The following is a 19106-nucleotide window of genomic DNA, read 5'->3' as shown; positions in this document are numbered from 1 at the left end:
CAAAGTAGTGTTCAATAACACCTGAAAACTGTCCCGAGGATGTTTGTAACTTTGCACCAACGAAATATAGAAAAAAAAGTAGTAACTACTCTTATTTTCCTTCCTAATACACAGGATATGTGAATTTTATAAACCTAGTTACGTCAAATTACCAATGAGTACGTTTCGATAGGCATTATTCGTATCATGAATTCAAAAGAAAATAAGTAACAAATACGAGCATGTGGAGATAGTAGCAGCCTTCACTAACGGAAGAAGAAAAAGCAAGTAATTTTCGAAATATCATAGAAGTTTATGCAGATTATCTGACTTCAGAGAACACAGAGTTTAGTACGATAAATTTTAATAAGTATTCTTTACGTTCATTAAACATTATACTTACAATACAATTTGTCTTATTTTTACATCGAACTTAACGACAGAAATATCCTGTTTTTCTGGTTGAACCTAAGTACTTCTAGCTACTATTTACAATATTAATAAAATAATTGAATACACTTGTCTCACCTGTTCTATATCGTAAGAATCTTCATGCATTATGCCTATGAGAGTGATCTCAATATGCAAATAAAGCCTTTATTCAACAATATCTCTCAAAATCAGCAGAGTACCAACTCTTCTTCTTTTACTGACTCAGCTGGAAGAACAAAATATAACTTTAGCTTAAGATTGCAATTATTTATGGAAATGTTGCAACTAAATTCACCAGCCACATTACTATCTGTGTGTAATACAATAGTCATTAACAAAGTTGTAGCGATTCTTTGTTGTCACGTCTTTCGCAATTCTCTAATAATAAATAAAATAAAATATATACCAGTTGAAATAAAAGGGGCAGTCAAAAAAATCCTGGAATTTTGTTCTAGTTTTTGCATTTGAGGTGCAATTACAATGTATCTTGTGCAGTACAGTCCTTAGGTTGCCTAATTATGAATTTGACAAGTATTAACACATCAAAACAGGCAATGTACGAGTAATGTAGCTGAACGAAGGAGTGCGTGGTGATCAGCTGCTGCAATTTTACAGATCGAGCAACGCGCCAACATCACGTTCATGTGCAAATTGGGGAAAATCTACTTCAGAGACTTTTATAGCCTTAAAAACAGTTTAGCACCATCAGATGTTTGGCTCTTTCCAAAGCTAAAAATGGGGCTTTTCTGTTTCGCCAACGCAGAAGAGATCAAAACCAATGTGATGCCTGAACTCTGGAAGATCCATAAGAGGACTTTAGTCGGTGTTTCCAGCAATCGCATGATCGCTGAATCAAGTGTGTGTTTTCCGAAGGTACTTCCTTTGAAGGCGATTAAGTAAATTTGTACTTATATTGTGGTAATAACGAGCTACAACAGAATTCCGGGAACTTTTTGATTATCCCTTCTATGTACTCAATTTTAATTTTATTATAGACGAAACTTCTGAATGAAGTGTGTTTAAGTTACTTTACTAAGACATAACTATTCATTGTTGTTAGGATATCCTCTTGGAATACAATTAGAACTGTAACTCCTTGTTTTACGTTTATTATTGACAGTGGCGATATCATTGGCACAGCGGTAAAGCTTTTGCTTCCACTGGAAAATCTTGAAATGAAATCTTTGAGTTTTACGTCCCAAGTTTATGTCAGTTAGGCTAAAGGAGACTGTGATTATGAGAAATGAATGAAATGGTGGAATGAAGAAAGTGGGAGAACCCCGAGAAAACCCACGAGCACGGTGTTTGTCCACCACAAAGTCCATTGCTTCCACTGGAATCAAGGGTGATATTCTTACTGTTTAGTTGATTACTATATAGATATCACCAATGAAATCACTAGCATTTCCACAGTAACTTCCACACTGGATAACTATAGTCTAAATTTCTTATTCTGTAAGGATCAACATTCATAAATGACTAACAATTATTAAATCAAATCAACTATTTACATAATACATTAATGTACGCATCGTATCGCATTAATTTGTACAGAAGACAGCGAATATTATTACGTATGTAGTGCATCTTGAATTATTATTTTTCTACAATATATAACAAACCCGACTGTTTGCTTAGTCAACTAGTTCACATCTTCTCACGTAGATCAGATTAATTCTTGAACTTCTTACAAATTTTAACTTTAGTACTCTAGGTTGAAATTTAGTAGATTTTGTATGTCCTTTTTCTCCGACATCTCGTGTTCAAAATAAATTGTTCAGTGTACAGTTATCCATTCTAAGAAGAGGAGAAAAAAATAATATAAATATACCGAATTTCAACCTAAAGTGTTGAAATTATATTGTTATATAACAGAAAATTCTTATCGAACACAGGAAAAAAACTTGAATTAAGCGCTTCAAGAAGTAATATATGAATAAGCAACAAGCGTGGTTTGTGAAATATTGTAGAAAAATAATACTCTAAGACGCACTATACAGGTAATATATTATCTAGGGTAAATAGAAATCAAACGAGTTTTAAATCAGTATCAGCAAACAACGGCTATTTCTACATTAAACATATATCCTCCTATGATGATACCATTTAATAAATTATACAATACTAAGCCATACTAAATTGGCCAAAAATCAGAGTTTTGTATTATTTAAAAATCTTATTTATGTATATATTAACAAATATTTGTACAGAAATCAATTTCGTTACATAAAATTGGAATATCTCATTTACATACATGTTACATAAAAACGTAATATAACAAATTTTATGATAAATTTCTCGACAGACAAAACCGTTACTTTTTAAATAAATAAATAAGAAAATAACATTGAAATTAATAAAATACAGTTATCACAATTATATATCCTTTGAGATTCTGAAGAGAATTTTAGCACTTTGGAATATTCTTTAGTTAAATATAAATTTATTAACTTATGCGTACGTTTTTAAGTTACACGTCGATGAAAGGTGTTTTAAAGCAGCAAAATCTCATCCAGTTCTTTACCTGTGGTATGGCTTCCAATACAGAGGCTACATTACCTCTTTGTAATCCAAACTTATTCTTTGAATTAGGAAAATACTTGCTCTATCATTTCCGGATAAATATGTGATGCGTTTACCTATATCCTTTATAAAGTTGAGACCATCTTTGCCCCACGATCCACTGGATTCAATGACAATAGTTACAAAATTTGTACTTCTCCGTTAGGTTACAGTATTTTTTCCTTTTTCTGTTTCTTTTCGAATAGTTTCATTGCCCGGATGGAGTGAGGAGAAAAGAAGGTTGGAAGGGGCGAAAGTGTCTGTGCATGTGATATCCAAAATTAATGATTGCCTCTCTTCCAAAATATAAGGGTTATTCCATCTGGTCTTTTACCATCTGTTTCACTACATCCATTTGGTTCCCTTATTGCCGGTATACCTGCTGAAATGAGTGCTCTCATTACAAAGTCATTGACATTTGAGTATCGGAGGTGTCTACTTGTACTTTTTGTGCAAGGGAGTCCAAGCAGTCCTTCTTTTTCTAGTGTCATTCATGAAGTTTACAAATATTTGCTCCCAACGATAACGCAACTGCTATTTGGAAACTCTCATTATTGAGATGGAGGTCTATAGGGAGCGAAGGTAAAACTTTAAGCCAAGCTCTTGCTGCTATGGATGATGCAACGATTAGTTTAGCCTTGTCTATACTGTCTGAAGATTGTAGTAAGTAGTATGATTTGATAACAGATTCTTCCCATGTGGATTGCTTTGCTTTAGTACTAAATTCGAATAATTCAGAGGAAAATAATAACGTCCAAGTGGAAGAGCAACCTTTAATTTTAGAAAGTATGTGGAAATAACATCCTGTTGGAGAAGTGATTCTATTGGGACATCAGGAACCATATAATGATACCAAGAAGGCGGGAATAGCCAAATCTATGGCTCGTCAGTTGTCTAATCCACCAAAACCAATTGGAAGAGAAGCCTGAAGCCATGTGTTGTCCTGAAGGAAGCAATTTAGGATAGTTCTTTAGCCTATTTGTGAGTATTATTCGTAGTTAAATTGTTCTTATTTGTTTCTGTAGAATTAAACAATAAGAATAAAAAAAGAAACAGTTGCTCGTATTGTCTGGCGTTTTTATCCATAACTTCCTCATAAATAAGGGTCACGATGGCTCAGTGGTAGAGCGTTTACCTCTGATGCTTGGGGTTCCGGGTTCGATCCCAGCTCCCGCCAAGTGAACTTTCTGGTGGACAAACACCGTGTGCGTGGGTTCTCCCGTTTCCTCCTACTTTCTTCATTCCACCATTTCATTCATTACTCATCATCATCGTCTCCTTGAGCCTAACCGGCATAACGTGGGACGTAAAACTCAAAGATTTCATTTAATTTTTTTTTCCTTATAAATAGAGGTACAAGACATTTAAAGTACCATTTTGAATGGCCAAAACAGACCTATGCTATAATCTTTCCCAAAGTTAGTGCATTGTAAATACAACAGAAGCTAGGAAACTTTCTCATAATTCCTCCAGGATTGAGGCAATTCTGGGAATTGGAAGTTCAAAAAACAAACCTCGATCTCCTCCTAAAGGAGTTTGAGATTTTTTTCTTAATTTATACAAAGTAACATAAAATCGCTTTGATGTTTATCAAAGTTACGAAAAAAATTACTTTCTAATATAAGAAGTTAAGATTTAAGTTTACTTGCCACAATTACTCTACACCACCCTATGTTCTTCCATAATCTATGCATTGGAGGCTACTCATAGTGTGAAATGTTCAGCAGCTTAACTTTTAAGTTTCAATCTACATTGACACAAACGACGAAGGTTCCTTGAAACAGTTTGCCTCTAGCTACACTATTATAGGATGTTTATGGGTGAGTTTTTATTTAAATAACTAAATTCATATTTCCTTTTAAATTACTTATACGAAGAAAAAGTTCAAATAAGTAATTAAGAAGGATGAACTCCATCATTCAACTAAGTGTAGGGTTAGTAAACGTCTGTTATTATACGGGATTGTCCGTTGTTACGGAACTGTATTCGGGACCTCGACAAAATTCTTTCGGAACGCAGACTTGTACCCTAATTTGTGATCAACGACGTAGTATGTTCTCATAGTAAGTGCCAAGAAATTGGTAACTATCGTCATAAAAATGTCTTACCAATTTGAAACTCTCTTAAGTTGCAAAATTAGTGCCACTAGTGGAGACGGTAATAACTAAGCACGACTTAACATGATACTGATCTGCTAAGATTAGAAATTAGTTTTATTATTTCCAGTACAGTCAAAATGTCGAAGACAATGTTTGTTCTCACAGAAAATGTAAGAACTAAATACCATTTATTATACCATGTAACTGTGACGGAAAAGTGTCTCTGTTTATTTTTATTTTATTTATTTATTTTAAAACATACGAACTCTAAGTAGTGTAACTTTAATTTTCATCTGAGCAGTGCTTGTAAATAGTTAAGATTACATTGTTCTGTCACAAGACGCGATGTAATTTTACACTACGAATTTCAAATCCGCCGACGAAGACCAAGACGACTTAATGAAAAATTTCGCAGTTACGTTTTGAGGTCAGATTTTACCACTTAGTATATGACCAGTAATATACCAAAAAATGCAAGAAAATTCAAATATATCATTAACAGTAACATAAACAATCACGGCTGAACTTTGCTCATTGGTCAATGTCAACCAATTAAAATTAGATTTCATAAGAGGAAAAAATATAAGCCGAAATAAAGGATAAGTTTAACTACTTAAATCACAATAGCTATTCATTAGTATATATATATATATATATATATATATATATATATATATATATATATATATCTTTTTGTTTAATATTGGAAACTACAAGATTTAGCAAAAGTATATTATTGTGGCACATAATATAATAAAGGACAGATATGTAAACAGAATTATTAACTGTAAATTAACATTTTAATTATTATATCTTAAAGGTTGTCATTCTCATGCTTACTTCAAAATTTCCAAATTCTAATGCACTTCTAGCTTTAAAAACTCGGAGAAGGTGGCAGCTGCGACCATCGAAAATTCTGTATTAATTATATTATACAAAACATACAGCATTAGGAAAGGTTACTAGTTTTGTAAGGCACTGTTTTCTGCACAATATTAGGAAATATATTAATCTGCAAAGGGTGAAAAAGTATCAGACTTAGCCTGAAATCGAATTAGGGATTTTGCTTACCATACCGGAGATCAGGGTCAGATTCCCAGCTCAGTTCCCCACTTTTTCAGCGGTTTCATTGAATTCATAGTTGCAGAAGTAGAACCCTCACGGTAGCCTATTGGTTAGTGTAAGCGCCTTTAATGCATGTGGTTCAGTGTTCGATTACCAGTGAGAGAGCATTAAAAAATCTTAACGCACAACGGTAATTTGGATTCTGCCTTAAAACTGCAGGTTCACATCTCATATAGCCTCGATGTGAAAAGGGACACTAAATTTCAACAAACAAAAAATCGTAGCTACAGATAGTATGGGATAATGAAAATCAGTTCATTCCCACCATTTCCTCAGGGAATATAACAAAGTACGCCTACCTGAAAATGTGTACATAATAAAGGTCGCAAAATTTCCAAGTCAGACGCACTCGCCAATCCAAAAATGACGGTCGCCAGTATCTCTCGCATACAAATTATGAGGCAAACCATTTCGATTGAGGGTGGGAAAGGAGAATTACAACGTTGTGAAGACTTCACTTTCCATATCCGTTATGAAGACTTCAAATTCCGTGTTTTCTCTCACTCAGTGACAATTATTTTCGTGCGAAAGAGACACTGCGCAGAACTGTTAGTTTAGGCAGAAACCATTCCTACTGCACACTGGTCGCCAGCTCTAAATTTCTAGTCGCCAATGGCGACCGGAAATTTTGCGCCCTGCATAATAGAATGGTAAATTGTCTAGATTCTAGCTACAAATTATTTTCATTAATCAACATAGTTTTACTAAAACAGAGTACGCTGACACTCATTTTGAAGAAGCCTTTTTCCTTCATCTGAACAAACCATTTGCATTGCTTAAACGTACAAATACTAGAGAATAAGGATAAGAAGCATGCATCTTATTTTATTATTAATGTATGTTAAAGCATCTACGTTTAACAGATAGAGCAAATTTATTTGCTGATTCTAGCGCTGTCTATATAAATAAAAATACGTATGGGCACTTATGCACTCAAAGGGAACAGAAAAATCATACTGCTGAAAAGATCCTCCTGCAATAAGTAGATCGATGTTCTCCACAATGTGGCCAGAATAAGAATGTAAAATAGTACAATGCCCATATGGTGATTTCAAAGTGAGAGTCGAGAATGGTGATTTCAAAGTGAGAGTCGAGAAAGCAGCGGTTTCTTTTACAGTAGTAACCAATAAAATGTCCGTGACATAATACTTTCCACCGTTTATAACTTCATACGGTGGAAATATTAACATTCGAGTACTCCGTCAGTGAATGCGAATCAATAATGTTAAGGAAACTAGATATCTCTAAAATCACTTAAACTTAGATTTTTACAGCGCTACTCTTAATAATGAGCAGAAACAACTGTCTTAAGAAAGTTTTGTAACTCACACAATAATAAAGTCACGAAGATATACAATAATAATTCACTGTTGTAGCTGTTGTTAAAAAATGCAATAATTATTGTTACTCGTAGAATAATTCGTTGTTTGGTACATGGCTAGTGCGAACTTCCTTTCTTTCATCCTGAAATCTTATTTGTGTTTCTTTACGTATTCCACTGACATCGTTTTCAAATAACTTCCAATTAATCACAATTAATTAATAAAAATGGAGGGAGAGAGAGAGAATGAAAATCTAGCATCCACCTTTTCTCACATGAAAATCTCGAATCAACGTACGTCGATGGATTCTCCTCCGGACATAATCTGTGCAATAGAAAGTAGCATTTGTGTGTCTACCCTCAGTTAATTACAACTAACTATAATTACAATGGAGGGGAGAGAATATGTGGAAATCTAGGGTTATTCATTAGGTATACTCTAATTCAATGGGGTACATTTTTAAGATACGGGATTTTCATATTTTTTTCTTTCTTCAGTGGGGCTACTCTTTAATGATAGAGGCTATGACTTCATGGGACTACGTTCTAATGATATGGGCTATTTATAAATGCGCTATATTTCACGGCCAGGGCAAATTTGAAGATTCTGCGCGGCAGCGTGTCTGTAGAAAAATCTTCAATGTTAATGTGAATCAAGATTTCTGCATACGCAGAAATATCATATCCTTGTATTATTTGTTTCTTTTAATATAGGGGATGGAACATGATGTACTGTTGGTAATTAACACGTTATGTTACCACTCTAACACAATAAGGTACCGATAATACACATACGAGGATATGGTATCTCCATGTTTGCACATATCATCACATTAACGTTACAAATAAACTTTCGTTTATGTGCCTGCTCCTGACAACTTACCTCTGCACGCACCCTTCAACTCTAGCCTGCTCTGAACCAGACTAATTGCAAAACCTGCTTGTATTAACTGTCTCGTACAAGTTAACGAGTAAATTTCACAGAAGAGGTGCAGATCTAAGATACTAAACTCTATCTTTACCTTACTCTACATTTTACACCATTAACGTGCGAATCCCTTCAGTGAACCTAATAACTAAAAGGTTAAGTGGAGCAGAGTAGGTCCTAAAATATTAAATCTAACAACGAAACCAACCCAATCTGAACTTAATTACTAATCTAACCTACTATACCCTACGTTGACCTAAGCCATAAAATACTAGATCTGTTCTGCAGTACAAAGGCCTTTATCACAGCGCGACAAATGTCTTATTATTCGTGGATTATTTCGTTAAGTTTTTGGTCACCACCACATTTTCTTGTACAACTTGATATTTAATTAGTCTTACAAAAAATACTTGTTTTTTTTTTTTCTTCTTCCAGATAGCTATTTTTGTGGTTTCACATTTATCTTATAGGGAACAACACTAATAATCACTAAGTAAGTGACAAGTTATACAAGCGGATGTGTTAGTGATCAAGATTACAGAGATGATCGAAATAATTCACAAATAATGATATTCATTGTGGTAGAAGGTACGTCGGGTTCACTCGAGCAGAGATTCATCCAAATATAAAATTTATAGGTAAAATACGATGTGAAACATTTTTCGTGAAGGAATGAGAATAGTAAGTTTTGTCAGTGCACGCAGACTGAAATGAATTTTGAATGGTGTTGAAAGTATTGCATACTATTTACTGAAGCGAAAGGGACAGAATATACGAGTATGAATTGGATAGAAACAGACGGCAGAAATTTTCGGTTCGTACGTTAGTAATGGACGTTTGCGATGGATGTAACACAAACATACGGTTGCTCTAATCTAACCTGAACATGTAAAAAATCTGTCAAAATTTGATAGAACTGTCTGTTCGAGTAACGCCGGTAGCTCTACTGGTATTTAAGTAGTACGTACTCTATATCTTCAACCAGGAAATAATAGCTAAACAATTACCGAAATTTCTTTGGTTCTGACAATAGGGCTTACTATGACAATCACTGACACCAAACGTTCATAATACACATAGTGATGGTACGGGAGAATAGTTGTAGTAGATTAAAAAGAAAATAAAAAATGCTGGAGTCCTATATTATCCTAGGATTGAGTATATATAGCCCGCTCCCCCCAGTGATTTTTAACGAATCATAGTGATTCTAACGGTTCATATTAGGGCTTGTGTATAGCCCGCTCCCCCCAGTTCTTTGTCACCGGAACTGGAAGAGTCAGTACTACTACTACTTATATCGAGAACAGAACCAAACCAACCCCTGCGGGGCTTCTAACCCGTTCCTACTACTATTGCTACTAACTACCACCACCACTACTACTATTGCTACTAACTACTACTACTACTGCTACTATTACTACTACCGCTACTAAAGCTACTACTACTACTTATACTAAAGCTTCCTTACCGCAAGATTTACATCTTAAATCTTTATAACATGCGATTCCGATTCATTATGAACTAGTATGAATCGTTAGAATCACTATGATTCGTTAAAAATCACTGGGGGGAGCGGGCTATACTAAATCCGCTACTACTACTACTACTGCTGCTGCTACTGCTACTACACTACTACTACTACTACTATTACTACTACTCCGTATCCGTATTAGTTCATAATGAATCGGAATCACATGTTATAAAGATTTAAGATGTAAATCTTGTGGTAAGGAGGCTTTAGTATAAGTAGTAGTAGCGGTAGTAGTAGTAGTAGCAGTAGTAGTGGTAGTAGCAGTAGCAGTAGTAGAAGTAGTAGTGGTGGTAGTTAGTAGCAATACTAGTAATACTAGTAGTAGGAACGGGTTAGAAGCCCCGCGGGGTTTTGGTTGGGTTCTGTTCTCGATATAAGTAGTAATAGTAGTCGGAGTAGTAGTAATAGTAGTAGTAGTAGTAGTGTAGTAGCAGTAGCAGCAGCAGTAGTAGTAGTAGTAGCAGTAATAGCAGTAGTAGTAGTAGTAGTGACTCTTCCAGTTCCGGTGACAAAGAACTGGTGGGAGCGGGCTATACACAAGCCGTAGTAGCAGTAATAGCAGTAGTAGTAGTAGTAGTGACTCTTCCAGTTCCGGTGACAAAGAACTGGTGGGAGCGGGCTATACACAAGCCTTACCCTATATCACCACACAAAAAGAAAACTATTAGAATAAAAAAAGAAGTATTTCGAGAAGTATAGTGTGTGTTTGTGACAAACTACATTTTACGCATTTCCATTTTTAAGAGTTTATGTTGTACATCAGGACACAAATCCCAATTGCAGACTATTATTATTATGACTTATCATGTATATCATAATTCTTTATACTATTATAAACAGATATCGTATAAATACATACCCACAGGCAGACACCACAATAAACAACAGACCAAAGGTGCGTGTCGCAGGGTTGCCAACGAACAATCAACATTTAGTACTAGGTTAGAGGGTGGAAAATCACTAAAAATCACTAAATGTTAACACCATTATATATATATATATATATATATATATATATATATATATATATATATATATATATATATATATGTGTGTGTGTGTGTGTGTGTGTGTGTGTGTGTGTGTGTGTGTGTGGAGAGGAAGAGAATCTGAATTACTTTTGTCAAACTATAATGGCTAGATACTATTCCTACTCCCTAGTGTCCCGGAAAATTTCCCGTATCCAGAACAGGACAATGGGGGAGAGGGTCGAAAAGATTTCGGGAGAATAATTCAGTGGCGGCTATAGAGAGGAGTCACATTGGTAACAATTAAAATTTTATTGCTACAAGCTAAGAAAGAAAGCTTATCTCATGCGCTAATTCCTTATAATGCATACAAGAATAAATACATTATGTATTTCTTCCCTTAGCTTAGCGATAAAATTTAAACATTTACCATGTGACCTCCCTCGAGAGCCACTATGTATTTCTTCCCTTAGCTTAGCGATAAAATTTAAACATTTACCATGTGACCTCCCTCAAGAGCTGCTATGTATTTCTTCCCTTAGCTTAGCGATAAAATTTAAACATTTACCATGTGACCTCCCTCGAGAGCCGCTATGTATTTCTTCCCTTAGCTTAGCGATAAAATTTAAACATTTACCATGTGACCTCCCTCAAGAGCCGCTATGTATTTCTTCCCTTAGCTTAGCGATAAAATTTAAACATTTACCATGTGACCTCCCTCGAGAGCCGCTTCTGGATTACTTGAGTTAACTTTACATCTGTAGCTCTTAGTACAGAAATACTATTATTATTTACTACAGGGTTATTCCATTATAAATCGTCAAACACTCCCCAGGTGACCATTTGGGATTTTGATGAAATTTGGCACACAAGTACCTACATCCTTCGTAAGAAAGTCTGTAATGTTTTATTTTCCTGTCGCTACCAGTTCCTGAGAAATCGACTAAGAAGTGAGGCAGTCCACATCGTGACTTGCTGAACACACTGATTTTTGTAAGTTTGCAATGAGCAAGAACTCGGTTACTAATTACGTTACATGGGTCAAACTTTTTCTGCAAAAAATATATACATCGTTGTAATGAAGTAATATGTTGAAAGCGGCATGACCATTTTATATTCGGATATATAAAATGTCAAAATCAGCATTTTTTTACATCACCGTTTATAAACCTCATTCTTTAACGTGTCACAGATTTCCTAGATAAAGCAACAAATGCCTGTGTTTATGTGCAGTACCTTACTGGGTAATGAACTATATGCACCAGTAATGCAGAGCCGTTTACACTTTATTTACAGGATTTATGGGAGATTAAAGTTGGTATCATTGTAAAAAAACAGACTTTTTGCTTATTTTCACAGCCCTATTTAACTATGTTGACAGTTGAATATGAGCATGATATTTTCGACGAATATTTCTACTTACGTAATAAACAACTCATGTAAATTTCAAAACCCTGACGTATTTCCTTCCATTGTAAATCATCGTCTTTGTCAACAGGTGTCGGTAGGCTATTAGGTTCAGAACGGATATGTAACATGGAAATAAAGAAGTGCATGTGCGCTAGGTGAAATCATTTACACTGATTGTGCACTTGACAGGATATATTCTAAAAGTGTAAGGAGAAACAACCAGCCATGGACAGAAATCAATTCTTACAAAATAGTACAGTTCTGTAGGTCAAAATTACAGTTCAGTATTAGTAATAAGAATTTGAGCGTTCAAATAAATAAAGAAAAAGATGCACGCAATGTGAAAAGGAACATAATAAACCTGTGAAATAGGTTACGTAACCAAATGATTCATGCATATTGTGAAACAAATGATTTCAAATTGTGGACACTTACATGAACTAACACTTCACGAAACAACATATCTTTCTTTACTTTTTAAGACATGTTAATACTTTTTGGTAACTATTATCATCCAGTCTATATGTTGGTCCACTGCTACCTTGTAATAAAGGTACTTTCAGGGTACAGATAACATCATGGAATGGTATCCAGACTTCATCTTTCCGCAGTGGCCATGACAGCACAGAGGACTCAGCTGGTACCATGAAAGTCACACGTACATCTTTATTTTCACACGACACTTCGTTGACCATACCAACGTACCACCTACTGTCATACATGCATGCAACGTACCAGGGTTGGCTGGTTTAAACCAAGGTGGTTTAAACCATGGTTTAAACCAAGGTTTAAACCAGCTGGTTTTTTCAAAAAAACCAAGTGGTTTAAACCAAAAAACAAAAAAATGTCCGTAAAAGTGTGTGTTTGTAAAATCTTGATGAACACATTTGTGGGTTATCACGTTTTCACTCCCGTATATTATTCGTATTATATTCAGACCTAAATTCCCCATTCATTACTCAAAAGATTAATACTACAAAAGCAACTTTTTTTTTTACAAGTTTATAAATGTTTATTTTGTAGTTATTATTGTTATATAATTGCAATCGAAGAAAAATTCTAAATATTGTTTCGTTTCAATGTTTACTATTGATAAAATACATCGAAAATGCCGTACTTTGTGTGTGTGTGGGGGGGGGGGGTCATACAGACCCCACGAGAGGCATTTAGTGAAATAAGTATCTTTGGTATCTATTTACGTATAAATGAGTCTGAGCCAAAGTGGACTCAAATAATTCGTATCTTTATTCACTTTTGTTATTGATATGCAGATTAAGTCGGTGTATTTCTTTAATTTGGACCAATAAAAGTCGTTGTTAACTAACTTGAACGAAATTAGTTCTTCTGTACTCCGTAGTACTTTGAAATTGTTCATATGTAATTCTGTGTAATGGTTTCACTTGTGCAACTGTTTGTCTTTTTGTCCTTCTGAAATGACTCTTGACAGTTATATTAAGAAGCATGTAAAGATCAGTACAACGTTTTTTTTTTTTTTTCGTTTTTTTTATTATCAGGATTCCTTCGTGAGTGAGTCGGCAGACATATCGCATTTGTGGCCAATTAGTCCTGGTTCTGAGTTCAAATGGAGGACAATTTCTCTCGGATGTAACTCGAGAAGCGGTTTTTATTCCGCTTTAAGCTTATGTGACCCCCTTCCAGCATAACCCGGTTGTTGCATAATAATATCAAGGCGAAACAAACTTATTTCTGTCCATATATGATATGAATATATAGAGCAAATCATTTAAACCATAAAAACCTGGTTTAAACCAAAAAAACCTGGTTTAAACCAAAAAAACCGGTTTTTTTGGTTTTTTTAATAAAAACCATGGTTTTTGCCAACCCTGCAACGTACACACCACTGTGAAGCTTATGTTGCCATTCTTCTCTTGCTTCCACCAGACACACCTTCGTACCAAACTCGTCTGCAGAAATTATCTTCATAAGGACTGTGTTTGCCTCAGTTGGTATAATTGCATGATGAGAGCGAGTTCCAGGAATGGTCTTCAACTTTGTGTATTGCTTTTCTATGCATTCACTTTCCTTCGAGATATCTTCAGCAGATACATAAAAATAGTGTATACCTTTGATGTTGCTGTCAGCCCATTCGTACATCCCCTGTGCAGTAACAATTGGTCTTGTAGGTGACTGAAGGCTGGCTCTGGCTATCAATCTTTTTGTAGTTGCTCCTACACCATCACATGGGCTTTTGCCGTGGGATGTTGCAAAATAGTGCCATTCTGCTTTGATTCCGAAGACAGTTTCGTGCTGACATACATTGTAAATGTCCTTGTAATTTTTATATTGTGATCCAGCACCATCACTGAAATAAATTATCTTATCAATCTGCCTATCTTGAAGGATTTGTGTCAGGTGTGTCATGAAATGCCTTAGGAATATACAGACAGTAGTAGCATTATGCTGCAAATTGTCTGATATGCAACAGAAATTGATACATTGCAGGGTTCCACTATCATTATAGTACACCACGAAAGGATGCACAGTAGCCTGGGATTTTTCCCAATGGTACCCCTGAACCTCGTCCTGTATAACGAATGTGTAATTTTCGGCAAAATCCAGTAAAACAATTAGCTCTGCTTTAGGAAGTGAAGTTTTTATGTTACTCAGGTATGCAGCTTGAGCCTTGGCTATGTAATGGTGCTGTCTAAGACTATCAATTCCCTGAGCCAATGTGTCACAAAACTCATTCACAGAAAGCTGTAGGGTTTGTAATGTCAACCGGTCTGTGTGAACCCAGTTTTTAAATTTAACACAGTCATCACCTTCAAGTAAGTGATCATCAAAACGGTTTACTAGATAATCTTGCACAGCCTCCTTCCTTCCACAATTATCACAGTAATGTAACATACACTGTCTCTTCGTTGCATCACACACTGCAATGTTTAGCAGCGTCTTGTAGTTGTGTTCTGATCCAGGAAGAGCATCGACCATCAGTTTCATGTTTTGGTGATACTGACACACACATACTGAATGAGTGCCTTTTGCCCCAACTGTAATGCACCACTTCGGCCTTAAGGTACAAAATTTTGCAAACCCTATTTTAAACTGTGGTTTCTGTTTGCAGAATTCAACATATATTTCATGTATATTCATTAGTAGTAGTCTTTTTTGAACTTGAACTTTACCTTCATCTGTATGCACATACATACACTCTTTCATTCCAGGACAGATTCTGGAACACCCATCGCTTTCATAAAATGAAACTACTTCATTCACTGCCTCCTGGGGAATTATTTTCCGAGGCTTCTGTTCTTGAAGTGATAGGATTCCTTTCTTATTTTTTAAGTTCTTTGCTTTTCGCACTAAATACTCTGAGGCCCCAAAACTCTGTGCAGTCTTTCTGATACTCCAAGATGCAGGAGCAAGTGTTAAGATTTGGACTCTCTCTTTATAGGAAAAGGTTTTGCGATATTTTTCTACAAGCTGCTGTATAAGCATAGAGAAATCAGCACACCTGTCACATGTCTTCAGTAGCGAAACTAGTGCCCGGTATTCCAAGAACATTTACTATTTTCTCCTGTACGACATTTGTTATCTGCTTCACTTTTCTCTTGCTGTATCCTTCTCTGTCTCTCTTACTTACATTCTTCAGTGGTGAGCACCCTACAGATTTAAGAGACATGTTCAGTTGCTCCTGATGAACAGTGTGTGGTGTGTAGCTGGGATCATACTTATCATCATCATCATCATCACTGTTGTTTCTGGCACTGGCACATCTAATACATGTTGAGCACAACTTCTGTCCTGGCACGAGGTTAACACGAAGCTCATTGATTTTGTCCTGATCCAGAGTGGAGAGGGACTCTGAAAGTAAAGAACGCAGGCATGAACCAAGGATCAAAATAAATATCATCCACAGTACATATTATATCGTAGTTATCAAAGAGACTGGCTGGATAATGAATGAATTAGAGGCACATGGTACATTGAGTGGAGAGAATAAATAATATACATGTTCGCATATGATGTCTCTGTAATTATTTATGCAGAAACAGTCACCATGTAGCATTTGTATGCAAATTATTTTCCCCCCAAGCTATGAGAATGACTGAAACTACTGAAGATAAAATTTATAATTTGAAATGTATGTTGAAAGTGAAATGCTGCATACTAACAAACTTTACCATGTCCATCATCTGCTTAGCTGTTATAATTGTAAGAAAGCATCATACATCACGGTATCATAATAAAATGATTGTATTTTAAATTTCCAAAAGTAATGCAGTTAAAGAAGATAACTGGTGCTAGCAACAGTAAGGTACCTTACTAAAAATGATAACTACTTGTGTAGCACACATTTTGATGTTTTACAGATTACAAAGTTTCATTGTAATCAGCCAAAGAAGAAGTCTGTAGATCAAAGGTACACATACCCTGCCTACGTTAACACAGCATTGCAATAGAAAAGAAAAGGTTCGTGTGAACATAGTTAGTATATTGGCAAAGTAAAAATAGCAATCTACATCTTCAGACCTCACACCACGAGAAAACTCTATATAGAGGGGTGACAGGGTAAAGAGAGGCACGAAAGTCAACTCTATTTTCAGAATCTGGGGTTGGACAATGGTTTAGGCTTGGCCTTTCCGCGTGGGAAAGAAGGGGTATCAAGGGTTACCAGCATGGTGAAGTGAATTTACAGTACACTGATCTTCTAAAATTTACCCAGGAAGTTACTAATCGGGAACCGCAACCATAGTTTCAAATAATGAGCTACCGTTTTATTTTTCGTAGGGTGTTCTTTACTTACGTAATTCAGAAACTATGCATGACTGAAGTAAGAGAACATAGTTCGAAACAATTGTTGCTGAAAAATAAATAATTCGGTACACAAAATGTTGTGCTACTGATTTCCAACGATGGCAAGTTCGAAGAGAAGGTTTTGAGAGGGACATGCGATTAAAAATGTAGTATTTGCTGTCGCAGAAAGTTGTCAGTTCGACATTTTAGGGCTTGTGGTGTGTCGGGTGTGGAATTGTTATTTTAGTTTGTGTTTTATTGTTCGTGTTTTTGTTATTGCTGTTAGTTGTTGATTAGTTGTTGTTGTTGGTATATATAATTTTCTTAAAATTAATTTGAATTTGGTTTAGCGTAGTCAAGTAGATAACATGTCCTGAGTGCGAGAAGGCAAATACATTCTCTCCCCCGTAGAACGTTTTTTAAAGATCAGAATCAACATGTGTGCCACTTCCTCAAATCAACAAGTTTTCTCTCAAATATAAAAATACCATACAAAGGAGTTTCTGAAAGAAACTCGAAAAGTAGCCATTTTTCAGGTTTATTTCTCAGGTATGTATCAGTGAAAATCTCGCGAAAATGCACTCAATGGTTCTCTGTTAAGTGCAATATTATTTCGTACAGATGTTTTCTTTTTCCAAATCTTAACAATTGCTCATGACAACCCTGAATCTAGTTCTGAGTACAGCATGTTCGCCACACGGTGTCTTGCGCCCGAATGAAACGGCCTCCCCCGAACCTGTATAATCTACAGCGAGGACACATGTGATACAACTACGTCAGAGTTTTTCTCGTGGCGCGAGGACAGTACTCTACAGCAGACTATTAATATGCTATTAATCTAAATTAATTTCATTCTGTGCAATAATGTACATTGCATTTCACTGATTTACATTTAACAGATACTTACTTGTTACCCGTTTCTTGTGTCTTCTAAACGGGTCTGTGCAGTACTTCTGCAGCCTTTCATATGATGTAATCCACAGGTGCTCATGGTGAGAACAGATACTGTCATTTTCATTTAAATCACTGAATCCACTTCTTAATTTAAGCAAGTGAAAATCTGGCTCTTCAAGGTCTTTCAGTTTCTTCAATTCTGATTTCCTGCAGAATGATAATTTGTGGCACTTGTCACCATTCCTAACACCTAAACTACAAGGTTCCATTTCTCTGATGTAGTTCACAAAATGCAAATGGTTACTTGAGTGAATTCCATCTAGTGGACAGGTATAAGAAGTATGTAATGAATCATTCTCTAGCAATACCATCTGTCGAGAATCTCTCTAATTACTCCCATTCTCCATACCCGTTCTAAACCTGAAAGACTACCGACATCTGTTGACAAAGACGATGATTTACAATGGAAGGAAATACGTCAGGGTTTTGAAATTTACATGAGTTGTTTATTACGTAAGTAGAAATATTCGTCGAAAATATCATGCTCATATTCAACTGTCAACATAGTTAAATAGGGCTGTGAAAATAAGCAAAAAGTCTGTTTTTTTTACAATGATACCAACTTTAATCTCCCATAAATCCTGTAAATAAAGTGTAAACGGCTCTGCATTACTGGTGCATATAGTTCATTACCCAGTAAGGTACTGCACATAAACACAGGCATTTGTTGCTTTATCTAGGAAATCTGTGACACGTTAAAGAATGAGGTTTATAAACGGTGATGTAAAAAAATGCTGATTTTGACATTTTATATATCCGAATATAAAATGGTCATGCCGCTTTCAACATATTACTTCATTACAACGATGTATATATTTTTTGCAGAAAAAGTATGACCCATGTAACGTAATTAGTAACCGAGTTCTTGCTCATTGCAAACTTACAAAAATCAGCGTGTTCAGCAAGTCACGATGCGGACTGCCTCACTTCTTAGTCGATTTCTCAGGAACTGGTAGCGACAGGAAAATAAAACATTACAGACTTTCTTACGATGGATGTAGGTACTTGTGTGCCAAATTTCATCAAAATCCCAAATGGT

General features: G+C 35.5%; 1 protein-coding gene across 2 annotated transcripts in view; it reads right to left on the bottom strand.

Moving 5' to 3' along the window:
• The window catches only part of LOC145662932 (uncharacterized), a 31720-nt gene extending 13453 nt beyond the window's left edge, over positions 1-18267 (bottom strand). The window contains exons 1-2 of one of the 2 annotated variants that reach the window (XM_081728958.1): positions 18021-18267; positions 508-637 (exon numbers count right to left, since the gene is read on the bottom strand). In XM_081728958.1, coding sequence (XP_081585084.1) covers positions 508-537 — 30 coding nt within the window. In that variant the 5' untranslated portion in view covers positions 538-637; positions 18021-18267. Of the gene's footprint in view, positions 1-507; positions 638-10836; positions 10912-18020 lie in introns of those variants that run through there. The other variant, XM_081728957.1, reaches the window with a different exon arrangement.
• Positions 18268-19106: the final 839 nt, after the last annotated feature.

The sequence above is a fragment of the Thermobia domestica genome, chromosome 10, assembly GCF_964235325.1.
Source record: "Thermobia domestica chromosome 10, izTheDome1.hap1.1, whole genome shotgun sequence".
Taxonomy (NCBI): Eukaryota; Metazoa; Arthropoda; class Insecta; order Zygentoma; family Lepismatidae; genus Thermobia; species Thermobia domestica.
This window is presented reverse-complemented; position numbering and strand designations above follow the sequence as displayed.